Source organism: Drosophila erecta, unplaced genomic scaffold (assembly GCF_003286155.1).
Source record: "Drosophila erecta strain 14021-0224.00,06,07 unplaced genomic scaffold, DereRS2 tig00000000-arrow-pilon, whole genome shotgun sequence".
Classification (NCBI taxonomy): Eukaryota; Metazoa; Arthropoda; class Insecta; order Diptera; family Drosophilidae; genus Drosophila; species Drosophila erecta.
In genome coordinates, this window is record NW_020825194.1 from 14,673,101 (window position 1) to 14,687,724 (window position 14,624).

General features: G+C 49.4%; 5 protein-coding genes across 8 annotated transcripts; 3 read left to right on the forward strand and 2 right to left on the reverse strand.

Moving 5' to 3' along the window:
- Positions 1-79: 79 nt before the first annotated feature.
- On the forward strand, positions 80-4,382 carry LOC6554052 (arginine/serine-rich protein PNISR). Of its 3 annotated transcripts, XM_001980457.3 has the most exons (9): positions 114-785; positions 858-1,209; positions 1,289-1,445; positions 1,683-1,883; positions 2,107-2,209; positions 2,537-2,593; positions 2,988-3,112; positions 3,170-3,398; positions 3,456-4,372. In XM_001980457.3, the coding sequence occupies exons 1-9, from the start codon at positions 236-238 to the stop codon at positions 4,268-4,270; spliced, it is 2,589 nt and encodes an 862-aa protein (XP_001980493.1). In that variant the 5' UTR covers positions 114-235; the 3' UTR covers positions 4,271-4,372. The 3 variants fall into 3 exon arrangements, with proteins under 3 accessions (XP_026839494.1, XP_001980493.1, XP_015010083.1); XM_015154597.2 differs by having other exon boundaries at positions 3,170-4,382; XM_026983693.1 differs by lacking the exons at positions 3,170-3,398; positions 3,456-4,372 and having other exon boundaries at positions 80-785; positions 3,016-3,095.
- Positions 4,383-4,503: 121 nt separating this feature from the next.
- Positions 4,504-6,868, reverse strand: LOC6554051 (major heat shock 70 kDa protein Ba). The gene has a single exon (XM_001980456.3). The coding sequence runs from the start codon at positions 6,612-6,614 to the stop codon at positions 4,686-4,688; it is 1,929 nt and encodes a 642-aa protein (XP_001980492.1). The 5' UTR covers positions 6,615-6,868; the 3' UTR covers positions 4,504-4,685.
- A 1,283-nt stretch (positions 6,869-8,151) lies between these two features.
- Positions 8,152-10,452, forward strand: LOC6554050 (major heat shock 70 kDa protein Ba). The gene has a single exon (XM_001980455.3). It carries the CDS (start codon positions 8,386-8,388, stop codon positions 10,312-10,314), a length of 1,929 nt encoding a protein of 642 aa, XP_001980491.1. The 5' UTR covers positions 8,152-8,385; the 3' UTR covers positions 10,315-10,452.
- Positions 10,453-10,513: 61 nt separating this feature from the next.
- Positions 10,514-12,528, reverse strand: LOC6553791 (zinc finger protein 345). 2 transcript variants are annotated; one of them, XM_001980454.3, is made up of 2 exons: positions 12,250-12,528; positions 10,514-12,196 (listed from the first exon to the last, which is right to left on the reverse strand). In XM_001980454.3, the coding sequence occupies exons 1-2, from the start codon at positions 12,403-12,405 to the stop codon at positions 10,736-10,738; spliced, it is 1,617 nt and encodes a 538-aa protein (XP_001980490.1). In that variant the 5' UTR covers positions 12,406-12,528; the 3' UTR covers positions 10,514-10,735. The 2 variants fall into 2 exon arrangements, with proteins under 2 accessions (XP_001980490.1, XP_026834740.1); XM_026978939.1 differs by having other exon boundaries at positions 10,514-12,183; positions 12,250-12,312.
- Positions 12,529-12,776: 248 nt separating this feature from the next.
- On the forward strand, positions 12,777-14,455 carry LOC6553790 (aurora kinase C). The gene is made up of 3 exons (XM_001980453.3): positions 12,777-13,074; positions 13,134-13,464; positions 13,526-14,455. Exons 1-3 carry the CDS (start codon positions 12,961-12,963, stop codon positions 14,344-14,346), a joined length of 1,266 nt encoding a protein of 421 aa, XP_001980489.1. The 5' UTR covers positions 12,777-12,960; the 3' UTR covers positions 14,347-14,455.
- The last annotated feature ends 169 nt before the right edge of the window (positions 14,456-14,624 follow it).

Genomic DNA, 14,624 nt, shown 5'->3' on the forward strand with positions numbered 1-14,624 from the left:
TGATTAAAAGTGAACAAGAAAATGGATTTCGAAATAACAGTATTTGTACCAAAAAAGTGTACTAAAAAATACCGAACTAAGAGTGACCCGCTATCGCCGCTTCGGGCCGAATGACAAAACGGGCTGAGAAAATGGCGTAGAAGTCGACGAAAATTCATTTCATTCGTGTAAAACACCTGGAAAACTTAGGACAACTTTGCTGGAATTCAAAAAACATATTCAAGCTAAAGCAGAGATGTTTCCTGGTGGAAATGGAAACGCCGATTTGGGCTACAACAAGCACGCCCATGTCCATGGACACGGGCAACATGGCCATGGGCACAATCATAATCACAATCAGTTCCTGGCACAGCCCCCGCCGCCACACACACATTTTCCAATGCCCCCGGGCGGGGGTCAGGGTATGGTGACGCCCCTGGTGGCCGCCGGCCTTCCGCTTGCCATGCAGGGTGGCGCCGGCATCGATTGGGCGCAGCTTGCCCAGCAATGGATCCACATGCGGGACGCTACTCCGCTGACCATGCCCCTGGCCCCTCCACCGCCCATCATCAGCAATGTGCGAGAGTACCACCAGCAGCCGGTAGCAATGCCGGTGCCCAGTGTGGTCAGGGCGGGATTTCCGCTTCTGGAGGAGCACGGTGAGGCGGATATGGACATGGACGATGAGAACGAGCGGGCACATGGCTCTGAGACGCCACCACCGCCAGCTCCTGTGGTTACGCAATCCCAATGGCTGGCGGGCAGCGAGTTGCCTGGTCACATCCTTGACGCCTCCAACGGAGCGGGTTAGTAGAGGATCCAAGAAAATGGAACACTAAGTAGGTCAGAATCTAATCCTCTCTCTTCGTTCCTTGCAGCTGTCACGCTGGGCAAGCAGCCATGGACCGGGTGGCAAACGCAGCCCGACAAATCGGGCAATCCCACGGCGCATATACCATCTCTGCTGAAGCTGAACGTCAGCAATCCGAATGAGCCGCAGCAACAGCTGCAGTTGCAATTGCAATCGCAGCAACAGCAGCACCATGCGCCCCAGCCATCGCATCCCCACCATCCACCAGCAACTCAGCCACATCCACATCCACACCACCTAACACCACACACACACCTGCCGCCACAGCACACACAGCAGTCGCAGCCGGAAAGCGGAAGTAGCGCGGCCAGCACTGAGATCGATGCCAACAAACGGAAAATGTTGCCAGCTTGGATAAGGTGAGTGTGCCAAAGAGATAAGAGGCGTTCTGAACCACCATTATATGCAATTCTTTTAATCATTTTGTTTATGCTTTAGAGAGGGCCTGGAGAAAATGGAGCGAGAAAAGCAGCGGCAACTAGAGCGCCAGCAGTCCTCTATTAGTACGCCAGATGATGAGGACAACCATGTTGTTAAGCAAGTATCAAGCAAAACACTAACCACACCTGGTAATCTTTTGAACATCGCGAACGTGGTAAGTAAGGTCGAGGGGCGGCAGGGTTAACTGACTCTCAATACGGACCGAAAAGTGCCGAAAGTGTAGCACACATATCACACTCCAATTGGTTGCACACAAACCCCGACGGGACTGAACTAAACTGCAAAACGATGTTCCGTCATTGGATGCACACAAACCTAAAACCATTCGGACAGTAGGGCAGACTGCAGGCTTAAGTGCAGGCTGTCGATTAAACATTCCCTTGAAATTCAGGCTAGCGACAGCGAAGATTCCATTGACGTGCCTGGGGAGGCGCAGCAAATAGGTAATGAATTGATAAGTAAGGACGGCGATATGAGCAGCAGCGAAGAGCCGGAGTGGGAGCATCATGGAGCCAGCGAAAGCGATGATCGGGCAGTGGCTACCGCAAACGATGTCAATGGTAAAAACTACGAAGAAAGACTGGCGGATCTGGTAGGCATCAACATTTGACCCGGATGTTTGCTCAGCCAGGCGATGAAATCGAGTGAGTCTCAGAGGCGAAGGAACTGCGGATTACTGGCGACACTTTCTTGGCTGCTCTGCAGTTCGTTCACTCTTCACTAGAGTTTCATTCCCTGGCCACCGGCGGCACATCCAAAAACCCATTTGAATAGTTGCAAACAATCTATGAACACCCAATACCACCCATCTGTAGATGCTTGTGGTGCGTCGGACACTAACCGAAATCCTGCTGGAAACCACAAACGAAGAGATTGCAACCATTGCAGGCGAGGCATTAAAAGCACACCGTGTTAAAGGTACATTACGCATTACACTTAAGTTTATCCCAAACCGATTTCTTCCAGCGACCGCGTGTGTGTGTGTGTAAGTAGTTATAGATCGTAAAACGGTGCGGATTTATCGCGGACTATTGCTATTCGATCGTAGCTTGGATGACCGGATGTTTCGGCCAAGCGAGTGCAGCCGAGTTTATACCGGCCAGCGCGTTATCACCTCTTTTAATCCTATGTCTATGCTAATCCTTAAATCCCACACAAAACCAATGAAATCACTTGCTGAATTTTTTAATCTTAATATATAATATATACCTATATATATATATGTATGTATGTGTAAATCAAAAGCGTCATCAGCCCAAGTGATTCGCAAAAGCGCCTTGTCCTCCATTACCGGCAACTTGGGTAAGTAACCAAATTCCAGTTTAGTTCGTACATATTCTTTGCACTATTTTTGTTCAGAGGTAGTCTGAGTTATGCTTGGTCCTGTCTTTCTATACCCCCAATCCTAATGACAAAACGAAAAGTATATAAAAAGTATTGGATATTCCCATGGCCGAGATTTAACTTTCTATGCTTCTTGTGACTTTAAGCCACGGCCAAATGATTTCGACCCCCTCGGCGCAGTTTGGTCTTACTAGCCCGCTTCTTCGCCCCTTCTCTTCCCATTTCCCGCCCCTTTTCCGTAAATTCTTCCGAAGACATTGAAAATCAGTTCAAAACATACCAAAATCTGCGCCCGATCTACTACATTGAAGCTTGGTAGCAACAATTAGCACTTGACTGATTTGAATTATAGGTTTAGCAGCCTATGGCGATTCTTCCAGCGAAACCGAAGATGATGAGGATGACGATGATGAGCGCCAGGGGGATGCTGGAAAGGATGCGGACAAAAGCGCGCAGCTAAGCGCGGAGGAGTTGAAGGTCAGTTGACATGGCGCTTAAAAACGAAACCATTTCATATAATATTTTGGTTTTTAGGCTCGCATAAGGCGCAGCAAACGATCCTTCGAGAAAGTCATTGACGACATTGAGGATCGAGTGGCCAAGCAAGAGCTGCTTGATGAGCAAACCCTGCTGCGACAACGCAAGCGGGAACTAGAGCGCTCCGTTCCTGGTGCTGGTGAGCATCGTCGACCGGTGGCCAAGCCAGATCCGCCCAGTGAGTCTGCCAGTCAAACAACCCAGGAAAAGCTTCAGCAATCCAATGGTATGAGAGTCCCAAATAAATCCGATGAACTCCAATCAATACATTGCCATCACTTAGGCAAAAGACTCAGTCGCAAGGAACGGACCACCCGCTTCAGCGACAACAAGGACGGTAAACAGCAGTCGCAGACCTTTGTCCAACAAGTGGTGGCGGCCGCTGCTGTGGCACCACTGGCAAGCCTCGCTAGTAGCACAAGCGTCGGTCCACAAAAGCTGAAGCCCGTTCCCAATCCGGCCACAAATCTGCTGCAGATGCCGGAGTCGGTGGCCACCATGCTGAGCGCGGCGGACAAGGCGCTGCACAAGGCCAACAAGTCGTCGCGTAAGTCCAAAAGCAAACGACGCCACTCGTCCACCTCGTCATCGTCGAGCAGCAGTGGAAGCAGCTCTAGCAGCGATAGCGACGACAGTAGCAGCACCTCGAGCGGATCCAAATCTTCCGGCAGCCGGAGCAAGCGAGACAGCCGTCATGGACACCGCAGCCACCACGGCAGCAGTCGGAGCAAATACGAACGTCGCGATCGCGATCGGGATCGGGACAGAGAAAGGGAGCGGGAGCGGGACCGCGACCGTGAAAGGGGTCATCGGCAGCGTCGCAGCCAGTTTAGTGGCGGCAGTAGCAGTGGAAGTCATCGCCAGAAACAGCGCCGACATCGCGAGTCCAGCCATTCAGGCGAAGACGCTGGCAGCAGCAGTTACCACCACCACCGCTCCACGCGGCATAGCAGCAGCCGTAGCCACGATCATGGCAGGAGCAGCAGCGGACGCAAGCGACACCGCACGAGATCCCGCTCCAAGTCGCGCAGCACTCACCACTCCAGCTCGAACGCATACTCCTCCACTTCCGCGTCGCATCCGCGCAAGCGCCATTGAGAATTTGTCTGCAGTTAATTGTTAATATATAATTATATTATTTCTTCTGTTTAAGATGCTTTTAGTAAACAGTTTTAATTCAGCCTAATAAATAAAAAACTCCCAGAAAAAAGTTTTTATTTTTAGGGCTATATTAAATATATTAAAAGTGGGTATGGTTATTAAGTACCCAATAAGAAAGTAGTGGACGAAATATTTTCCACAAGATGTCTTTAATTCAAGCAAAGAGAAGCTACCTTTTAAATTTTAGAATAATTTATTTTTTGTATTTGTAACATTTTTGCAAACTAAAACTGGGGCATTTATGTAATACTATTGTTTTCCTATGGAATATTTGATACAAACATTATTTTCAGTCTCAAAAACTTAAACTTAGAATTAACCCATTGATGAACAAATATTAGTCTCTTTGGCCTTAGTCGACCTCCTCGACCGTGGGTCCAGAGTAGCCTCCAAATCCTCCTGCCTGCTGGCCGCAATTAGCTCCCGGACCACCAGCTCCCGCTCCCGCTCCCTGCTGATGCATCTTGGTCATGATGGGGGAGCAGTGGCGGGTGAGCTCCTCCAGCTTGTGGTCGAACTCCTCTTTCTCGGCAGTGGTGTTGCTGTCTAGCCACCGGATAGTGTCGTTGCACTTGTCCAGGACAGAGTTCTTGTCGGCCTCGTCCAGTTTGCCAGCGGGTGCCTGCTCCACGGACTGCTTCACATTGAAGACGTAGCTCTCCAGGGCATTTCGAGAGGTAATCCGCTGGCGCTGCTTCTCGTCCTCGTCGGCATACTTCTCAGCCTCGTTCACCATGCGATCAATCTCGGCCTGCGAGAGGCGTCCCTTGTCGTTCTTGATCGTGATGTTCTTAGCCTTGCCCGTGCTCATCTCCTTCGCACTGACGTTCAGGATTCCATTGGCGTCCAAGTCGAAGGTGACTTCTATCTGGGGCACACCCCTTGGTGCAGGTGGAATGCCGGACAGATCGAAGGTGCCCAGTGCATTGTTGTCCTTCGTCATCGCACGTTCGCCCTCATACACCTGGATGGAGACGCCGGGCTGATTGTCAGAGTACGTGGAGAACGTCTTGGTCTGTTTGCACGGTATGCGGCAGTTGCGCTCGATCAGCTTGGTCATCACACCGCCAGCGGTCTCAATTCCCAATGAGAGTGGGGCTACGTCCACCAACAGCACGTCCTGAATCTTGCCGCTCTGGTCTCCGCTGAGGATAGCGGCCTGTACAGCGGCTCCGTATGCCACTGCCTCGTCTGGGTTGATGGATAGGTTGAGATTCTTGCCGTGGAAGAACTGCTGCAGCAGGCTCTGCACCTTGGGAATGCGCGTTGATCCACCGACTAGCACGATGTCATGGATCTGACCCTTGTCCATCCTGGCATCGGTGAGGGCCTTCTCCACAGGCAGCAGGGTGTTGCGGAATAGGTCCGCGCATAGCTCCTCGAACCTGGCACGGCTCACTTTAGTGTAGAAGTCGTGGCCCTCAAACAATGCGTCGATTTCGATGGTGGCCTCAGTGCTGGAGGAGAGCGTGCGCTTGGCCCGTTCAGCCGCTGTTCTGAGGCGTCGTAGGGCGCGAGGGTTTGAGCGCAGATCCTTCTTGTACTTGCGCTTGAACTCCTCCGCCAGGTGGGTGACTAGACGGTTGTCAAAGTCTTCGCCGCCCAAGTGCGTGTCTCCGGCGGTGGAGCGCACTTCGAACAGTGATCCCTCGTCGATGGTCAGGATGGAGACATCGAAGGTGCCGCCACCCAAGTCGAAGATGAGCACATTGCGCTCACCCTTGAGGTTCTTGTCAAGTCCGTAGGCCAGTGCCGCCGCCGTGGGCTCGTTGATGATGCGGAGCACATTCAGGCCGGCAATGTGACCGGCGTCTTTGGTGGCCTGACGCTGGGAGTCGTTGAAGTACGCTGGAACAGTGATGACTGCATCTGTGATGCTATCGCCCAGATAAGCCTCCGCGGTCTCCTTCATTTTGGCCAGTACCATTGAGCTGATCTCCTCGGGAGCAAATCTCTTGGACTCGCCCTTAAACTCCACCCCGATCTTGGGCTTACCGCCGTCGCTAACCACCTTGAAAGGCCAGTGCTTCATGTCCTCTGCGATCTTTGGGTCGTCGTATTTACGGCCGATGAGGCGCTTGGCGTCGAACACCGTGTTCCTCGGATTCATGGCCACCTGGTTCTTGGCCGGATCGCCGATGAGGCGTTCAGAATCTGTGAAAGCCACGTAGGACGGCGTGGTGCGGTTGCCCTGGTCGTTGGCGATAATCTCCACCTTGCCATGTTGGTAGACACCCACGCAGGAGTAGGTGGTGCCAAGATCGATTCCAATAGCAGGCATTGTGTGTGAGTTCTTCTTCCTCGGTAACGGCTTTTTGGAAATATTCAGCTTTCTTTTCTTGTCTTTAATAATAACTTCTTGGCAGTAGTTGTTATACTTGATTGCTAGTTTATTTCACTTAATTCAACTTGCACTTCACTGCAGTTTGTTTAGCTTGTTCAGCTGCGCTTATTTGGTTGCTTAGCTTCCGCTCAGCGATGTTTTCAGTTTGCTTGATTTAATTGAATTGACGCTGGGAGCACCAAGCGGCCATATTTATACTCCGGCGCTCTCTTCGCGAACGTTCGAGACGTTCTCTCTCGAAGCTGCGAGAACAGTATGCTGTTTAGTATGTGAGAATGAGAGCAATAGTGTCTGGGAGGGACGGAGAGATATAACGGAGAAGAAATTTCTCGAGTTTTCTTTCTGCCAAACAAATGACCTACCATAACAATTAGATTGTTTTTCGCATTCAAGAATATTCGCTTTATTTTGGAAATTTCTTTATATAAACGGCAGCATGAAAACCTAATTTTAAAGATAATCGCAGCGCTTTGTAATGCGGATAGTGTCCACCAGTGAGGAAGGTTTTGACAAGATATGTATGTACATTTAGGCCTATTAAAAATGTTAATTTTGTTTTGTATGTATGTATGTAGCTCTAACAAAATTTCTTATTGGGAAGGTTTTGACAAGATATGTATGTACATTTAGGCCTATTAAAAATGTTAATTTTGTTTTAAATTTAAATAAAACGCATTGTTGGACTAAATATAATAACTCTCACATACTCAAATCCGATTAAGATAAGTTGAGTTATGGAGATTAGAACTTCAGCCTCGGGACATTTCTTAATTTTTTTGAATTTTTACAAACTCATACATCAGAAAAATGACAAAATAATTTAAAAAAAAATGCATTTCTAAATTTAAATGCAGATTTTTAGGGAATTTCGACAGAAGCATTTAGAGGTATACCACTTCAAAATCCGATTAAGATAAGTTGAGTTTTACGTGGGCGGGGAGAAAGGGTTATTGTTATTCTAATGTCTTTTCTGGAGCTCTGTATGTGGGAGTTTGAGTTCAGCAATGCGTTTTATTGAAATTTAAAACTTAATTTAATTTATTTATTTATTTATAAATTTTGTCAGAGCTCACTGGTGGGCATCATCCGCATAACAACGAGCAGCGAATATTATTAAAATTAGTTTTTCATGCTGCCGTTATTATACAGAAATTTCCAAAATAGTGCGAATATTCCAGAATCCGAAAGAGAATCTAGTTGTTGTGGTAGGTCATAAGGTAGGAAATTTCTCCTCGTTATTCGCTCTTAAATTTGCGCCTCTCTCTCCCATACACTATTGCTATTTCACTCTGGCACATACTAAACAGCATACTGTTCTCGTTGCTTCGAGAGCACGCCTCCCCTCCCAGACACTATTGCTATTTCATTCTGGCACATACTAAACAGCATACTGTTCTCGTTGCTTCGAGAGAGTACGATTCGAATGTTCTCGAAAGGAGCGCCGGGTGTATAAATACCGCTGCTTGTTTCTTTTAGCCTCACTTCAATTCAAAGAAGCAAAGTGAACACATCGCTGAGCGAACGCTAAGCAACCAAATAAGCGCAGCTGAACAAGCTAAACAAACTGCAGTGAAGTGCAAGTTGAATTAAGTAAAATAAACTAGCAATCAAGTATAACAACTACTGCCAAGAAGTTATTATTAAAGACAAGAAAAGAAAGCTGAATATTTCCAAAAAGCCGTTACCGAGGAAGAAGAACTCACACACAATGCCTGCTATTGGAATCGATCTTGGCACCACCTACTCCTGCGTGGGTGTCTACCAACATGGCAAGGTGGAGATTATCGCCAACGACCAGGGCAACCGCACCACGCCGTCCTACGTGGCTTTCACAGATTCTGAACGCCTCATCGGCGATCCGGCCAAGAACCAGGTGGCCATGAATCCGAGGAACACGGTGTTCGACGCCAAGCGCCTCATCGGCCGTAAATACGACGACCCAAAGATCGCAGAGGACATGAAGCACTGGCCTTTCAAGGTGGTTAGCGACGGCGGTAAGCCCAAGATCGGGGTGGAGTTTAAGGGCGAGTCCAAGAGATTTGCTCCCGAGGAGATCAGCTCAATGGTACTGGCCAAAATGAAGGAGACCGCGGAGGCTTATCTGGGCGATAGCATCACAGATGCAGTCATCACTGTTCCAGCGTACTTCAACGACTCCCAGCGTCAGGCCACCAAAGACGCCGGTCACATTGCCGGCCTGAATGTGCTCCGCATCATCAACGAGCCCACGGCGGCGGCACTGGCCTACGGACTTGACAAGAACCTCAAGGGTGAGCGCAATGTGCTCATCTTCGACTTGGGTGGCGGCACCTTCGATGTCTCCATCCTGACCATCGACGAGGGATCACTGTTCGAAGTGCGCTCCACCGCCGGAGACACGCACTTGGGCGGCGAAGACTTTGACAACCGTCTAGTCACCCACCTGGCGGAGGAGTTCAAGCGCAAGTACAAGAAGGATCTGCGCTCAAACCCTCGCGCCCTACGACGCCTCAGAACAGCGGCTGAACGGGCCAAGCGCACGCTCTCCTCCAGCACTGAGGCCACCATCGAAATCGACGCATTGTTTGAGGGCCACGACTTCTACACTAAAGTGAGCCGTGCCAGGTTCGAGGAGCTATGCGCGGACCTATTCCGCAACACCCTGCTGCCTGTGGAGAAGGCCCTCACCGATGCCAGGATGGACAAGGGTCAGATCCATGACATCGTGCTAGTCGGTGGATCAACGCGCATTCCCAAGGTGCAGAGCCTGCTGCAGCAGTTCTTCCACGGCAAGAATCTCAACCTATCCATCAACCCAGACGAGGCAGTGGCATACGGAGCCGCTGTACAGGCCGCTATCCTCAGCGGAGACCAGAGCGGCAAGATTCAGGACGTGCTGTTGGTGGACGTAGCCCCACTCTCATTGGGAATTGAGACCGCTGGCGGTGTGATGACCAAGCTGATCGAGCGCAACTGCCGCATACCGTGCAAACAGACCAAGACGTTCTCCACGTACTCTGACAATCAGCCCGGCGTCTCCATCCAGGTGTATGAGGGCGAACGTGCGATGACGAAGGACAACAATGCACTGGGCACCTTCGATCTGTCCGGCATTCCACCTGCACCAAGGGGTGTGCCCCAGATAGAAGTCACCTTCGACTTGGACGCCAATGGAATCCTGAACGTCAGTGCGAAGGAGATGAGCACGGGCAAGGCTAAGAACATCACGATCAAGAACGACAAGGGACGCCTCTCGCAGGCCGAGATTGATCGCATGGTGAACGAGGCTGAGAAGTATGCCGACGAGGACGAGAAGCAGCGCCAGCGGGTTACCTCTCGAAATGCCCTGGAGAGCTACGTCTTCAATGTGAAGCAGTCCGTGGAGCAGGCACCCGCTGGCAAACTGGACGAGGCCGACAAGAACTCTGTCCTGGACAAGTGCAACGACACTATCCGGTGGCTGGACAGCAACACCACTGCCGAGAAAGAGGAGTTTGACCACAAGCTGGAGGAGCTCACCCGCCACTGCTCCCCCATCATGACCAAGATGCATCAGCAGGGAGCGGGAGCGGGAGCTGGTGGTCCGGGAGCTAATTGCGGCCAGCAGGCAGGAGGATTTGGAGGCTACTCTGGACCCACGGTCGAGGAGGTCGACTAAGGCCAAAGAGACGAATATTTGTTCATCAATGGGTTAATTCTAAGTTTAAGTTTTTGAGACTGAAAAGAATGTTTGCATCGAATATTCCATAGGAAAACAATAGTATTATCTTAATGTCCGAATTTTAGTTAGCAAAAATGTTATTGTTTATAGAAAAATTAAATTATTTTAAAATTTAAAAAAATCAAACTTGTATTTCGTTTGATGTATTGTAGACTTTTTAAAGCCTAAGATACTTATCTATCTACTTTAATATTGGTGCACAAACGGCTCGCTGTTTGGTGAACCATGTAAATTAAACTGGGTTCGTTCTACATTCTATATTATATTGCTCAAGAAATACTAGGAACCTTCTTTAAAAAAAAAAGTAAAAAAATGTTTTGGAGAATGTGAGCGCTAGATCTTAGCTTGAAATACTTGATTAAATATATTCAGCTTTGAGAATTTTCTGATTATTTCCGAAGGGATCTTCGTAGACCCTTTCGATCTCATAATGACTCATTTTATTGCGATGGACGGTCAGGAGAGCTCCGCTCTTGAATTTCTGTTCGCAGACACCGCAGTTGTAGGCCATAGCAGAGACATCCGGATTGGGGAGCCCTTCCAGTTGCTGCTGCAGTTGGTCCTCGGGAATGCGTTTCAGCCGCATACGCTCAATATCCTGCGAACGCCGCTTGTTGACCCTAGCATTTACATAAGGATCAGCAGCTATATCTGCCTCGACTTCATTGCCCGGAATCACAGCAGCCAGATGCCCCTTTCGGTTACGGTGGATATTCAGGTGTGAGCCACAGACGAAGCTCTCCCCGCACACTCCGCACTGATACGGTCGCTCGCCCGTGTGGCGTCGCATATGGATCTTCAGGTCGTTGGATTGCACAAAGCTCTTGCTGCACAGCTCGCAGGAGTACGGCCTTTGGCCCGTGTGCAAACGCATGTGCCGGGCCAGCTTGTTTTGCGAAATGAACTTCTTGGAGCAGATCTTGCACTCACTGGGACGCTCCCCGGTGTGCCGACGCATGTGAAGACTGAGATCTTGGCTGCGCGGAAATGCTTTCTCGCACTGATCGCACTTGTACGGATTGTCGCCCGTATGTCGCCGAATGTGGATGGTAAGGCTAGACACGGGAAAGCTCAGGCCACAGTGCGGACAGTCTCGCCGCTTAGTTATGCGTTTCCGGCCGGAGTTTTCCGTCGCTTCTTCGGTTTCCAATGCGACTGCGTCGGGATGGAATGCCTGCATGTGTCGCCGGAGGGTGTCCTGACGCTTGAATGTCCGCGGGCAGTGCTCACAGGTCAGCAGACCGGTGCCACAGCTCTCGGTGGCCAGCTTCATAGCGGCCACGTCCGCCGTCAGGCTATGGGCTTGGGAAAAATGCCGGGTCAGAGATTCACTCTTGGCAAAGACACGCGGACAGACGGCGCATTTGTAGATGAAGTTCGCAGAATGGTTCAAACGACTGCCCAGCTGGGAAGGTCGCGACAATTCTTTGTTTTCTGGTTCATCTGGCAGACCGTTAAGCTGAGTAGGATCTTCAGGATCATCATCATGATCCTCGTTCGCATACCGTGGCTCTTCACCTACATCTGAATGAAATGCTGGACAGTCTTGGTCTCCATACTTCTCCTCCATTTCCACGTGCTGCTCCGCAAAAGATGTGGGCAGATATTCTTCCATATCAACCACGTCCTCCTGATCAATAAGCTCCACAACATCCACATGAACTTCATCCGGCTTGACAGCCACCTCCTGTTGCTCGAAGAGATTCTTTAAAGTTTCATGGGCGTTCTCCACTTCGACGATAAACTCGTACGCGCTGATCAGCCGGCGGGCGCAATTTTGGCACAAATGCATTGGTAGATTTGGGTCTGTCCATGTCCACTTCAAAATAATGAACTGATTTTTTTAAAATTCTTGAAATTGATGTTATTTACCTTTAATTTGGAAACGGCTTCCAAAAACTGCCAGAGCTCCAGCTTTAGGTCGTTGTATTCGATCTGATCGTTGAGGTACAGATTGGTCTCGTGGGTCTCCAGGCAGACGCGGCAAGTCTGGTTGTTTATATTTACGTGAATCTCCTCTGTTTCCATAATTTGGCATCATATATCATATCATAAGCGAGGAATTCCAGAAGAAAAGTTGTTTGTTGACAACAGCTGATTTTTAGAGATGCCCGCTAAATCACAGCTGTTACGGCTCACGGTCACCGTTTTTTTTAATTCGAATTGAGATATATACATATATATTTGTAAATCTTTTCCGATAGTCAATCTTCCGATTAATCAAAATAAAGTGTGACGGATTACTTAGGTTTTAAAATTTTGGTGGTTCAATATAAGGTTTAAATGCCAAAGTATTTGGGCTAATTAAATAATGCTCTTGATTTCAACATTAAATGCTAACACATATTCATATGTATGACTGCCTTGCAGCACTGAAAAGTCTCGATAGTTTTCCACCAACCGATACTATCGCACACTTGCCATTCTCCACATCACGCACACACCCGCTTCACAATTCAAACGAACGGCATTTTATTTTCTCAGGATTCCGGGAGTCGTGAATGTTTTACCCAATATCAACTTCCATTGCTATCTGACCCAAATTTCAATCAGTTCTGTTAGTTGTTGAGTGCCTGTGCCGCCATGTCCCATCCGTCTGACCATGTGCTGCGCCCCAAGGAAAATGCTCCGGTCAGACTGCCGGAAAAATCCGCTGCCGTGCATAATATGCAGAAGAACTTGCTATTGGGAAAGATGGTAAGGAGGAAATCTGTGGCGTGCAGCTGAAATTCTGAATTGGTTCCATTGTGATGTAGCCCAACAGCGAGAACGTGGCCCCATCCAACAAACCCTTGCCAGGATCTACTGGCGCTGTGATTAGGAGTGCGGCGACCACCGTGCGTCCAGCCACTAAGCCAGTGCCAGGAGCCTCCAATCCCATAGGTTCCTCCGAAGGAAGCAACTTCCAGAAACCCCTGGTGCCGTCCGTGAAAAAGGCCACATCAGAGTTTGTTGCTCCAGCTCCAGTAGCACCCATCAAGAAGCCCGAATCCCTTTCCAAGCTGAAAACCGCTGTTGCGGGCTCAGAATCCTCAAAGGAACCTGGTGCGGCCAGCAGCACCACAGACAAAGAGAAAACCAAGACTGGTGGGTAACTGAATCAGCTATAATATTTCGCGCATACCAACTTTGTTGTAATCTTCTGCAGAAACACAGCCACAGAAGCCCAAGAAGACATGGGAGCTTAACAACTTTGATATTGGTCGCCTGCTGGGGCGCGGCAAGTTTGGCAACGTTTACTTGGCGCGCGAAAAGGAATCGCAGTTTGTGGTGGCCCTTAAAGTGCTGTTCAAGCGTCAGATTGGCGAGTCCAATGTGGAGCACCAGGTGCGCCGGGAGATCGAGATACAATCGCACCTGCGTCATCCGCATATCCTACGTCTGTACGCCTACTTTCACGACGACGTGCGCATATATCTGATCTTGGAGTATGCCCCACAAGGAACGCTCTTTAATGCCTTGCAGGCACAGCCGATGAAGCGTTTCGATGAGCGCCAGTCGGCAACCTATATTCAGGCGTTGTGCTCGGCGCTGCTCTATCTGCATGAGCGGGACATCATCCACAGGGATATTAAGCCGGAGAACTTGCTGCTGGGCCACAAGGGCGTCCTGAAGATCGCCGACTTTGGCTGGTCCGTGCACGAGCCAAATTCCATGCGCATGACACTGTGCGGCACTGTCGACTATTTGCCACCCGAAATGGTGCAGGGCAAGCCGCACACGAAAAACGTCGATCTTTGGAGCCTGGGTGTGCTCTGCTTTGAGCTGTTGGTGGGCCACGCTCCCTTCTACTCGAAGAACTACGACGAGACCTACAAGAAGATACTCAAGGTGGACTACAAATTGCCGGAGCACATTTCCAAGGCGGCTTCACATCTCATTTCCAAGCTGCTGGTCCTTAATCCGCAGCACCGCCTACCGCTGGATCAGGTGATGGTGCACCCTTGGATCCTGGCGCACACGCAGTGAACCCCATGCTTGTTTCATTCTGAGTTAATTCCTTTTAATTACATCTTTAGTTAGGGCGCGCCACGTAATTTAATTATGGCATCATAAATTTTCATTTATAGAGTAGAGATTCGAGAAATTAACATTTATCAATTAAGTTTATTATTATCTTTACCAATAAAGTTTGTGTGTGTGTTTTCGAATGCTAGTGTACATTCCCAACTTATGTGGCTACCTAATCTCTAGCGAAATGAGTTGACGAAATTGCAAATGCAGAAGTGAAACGTGGAGGCAGCGAC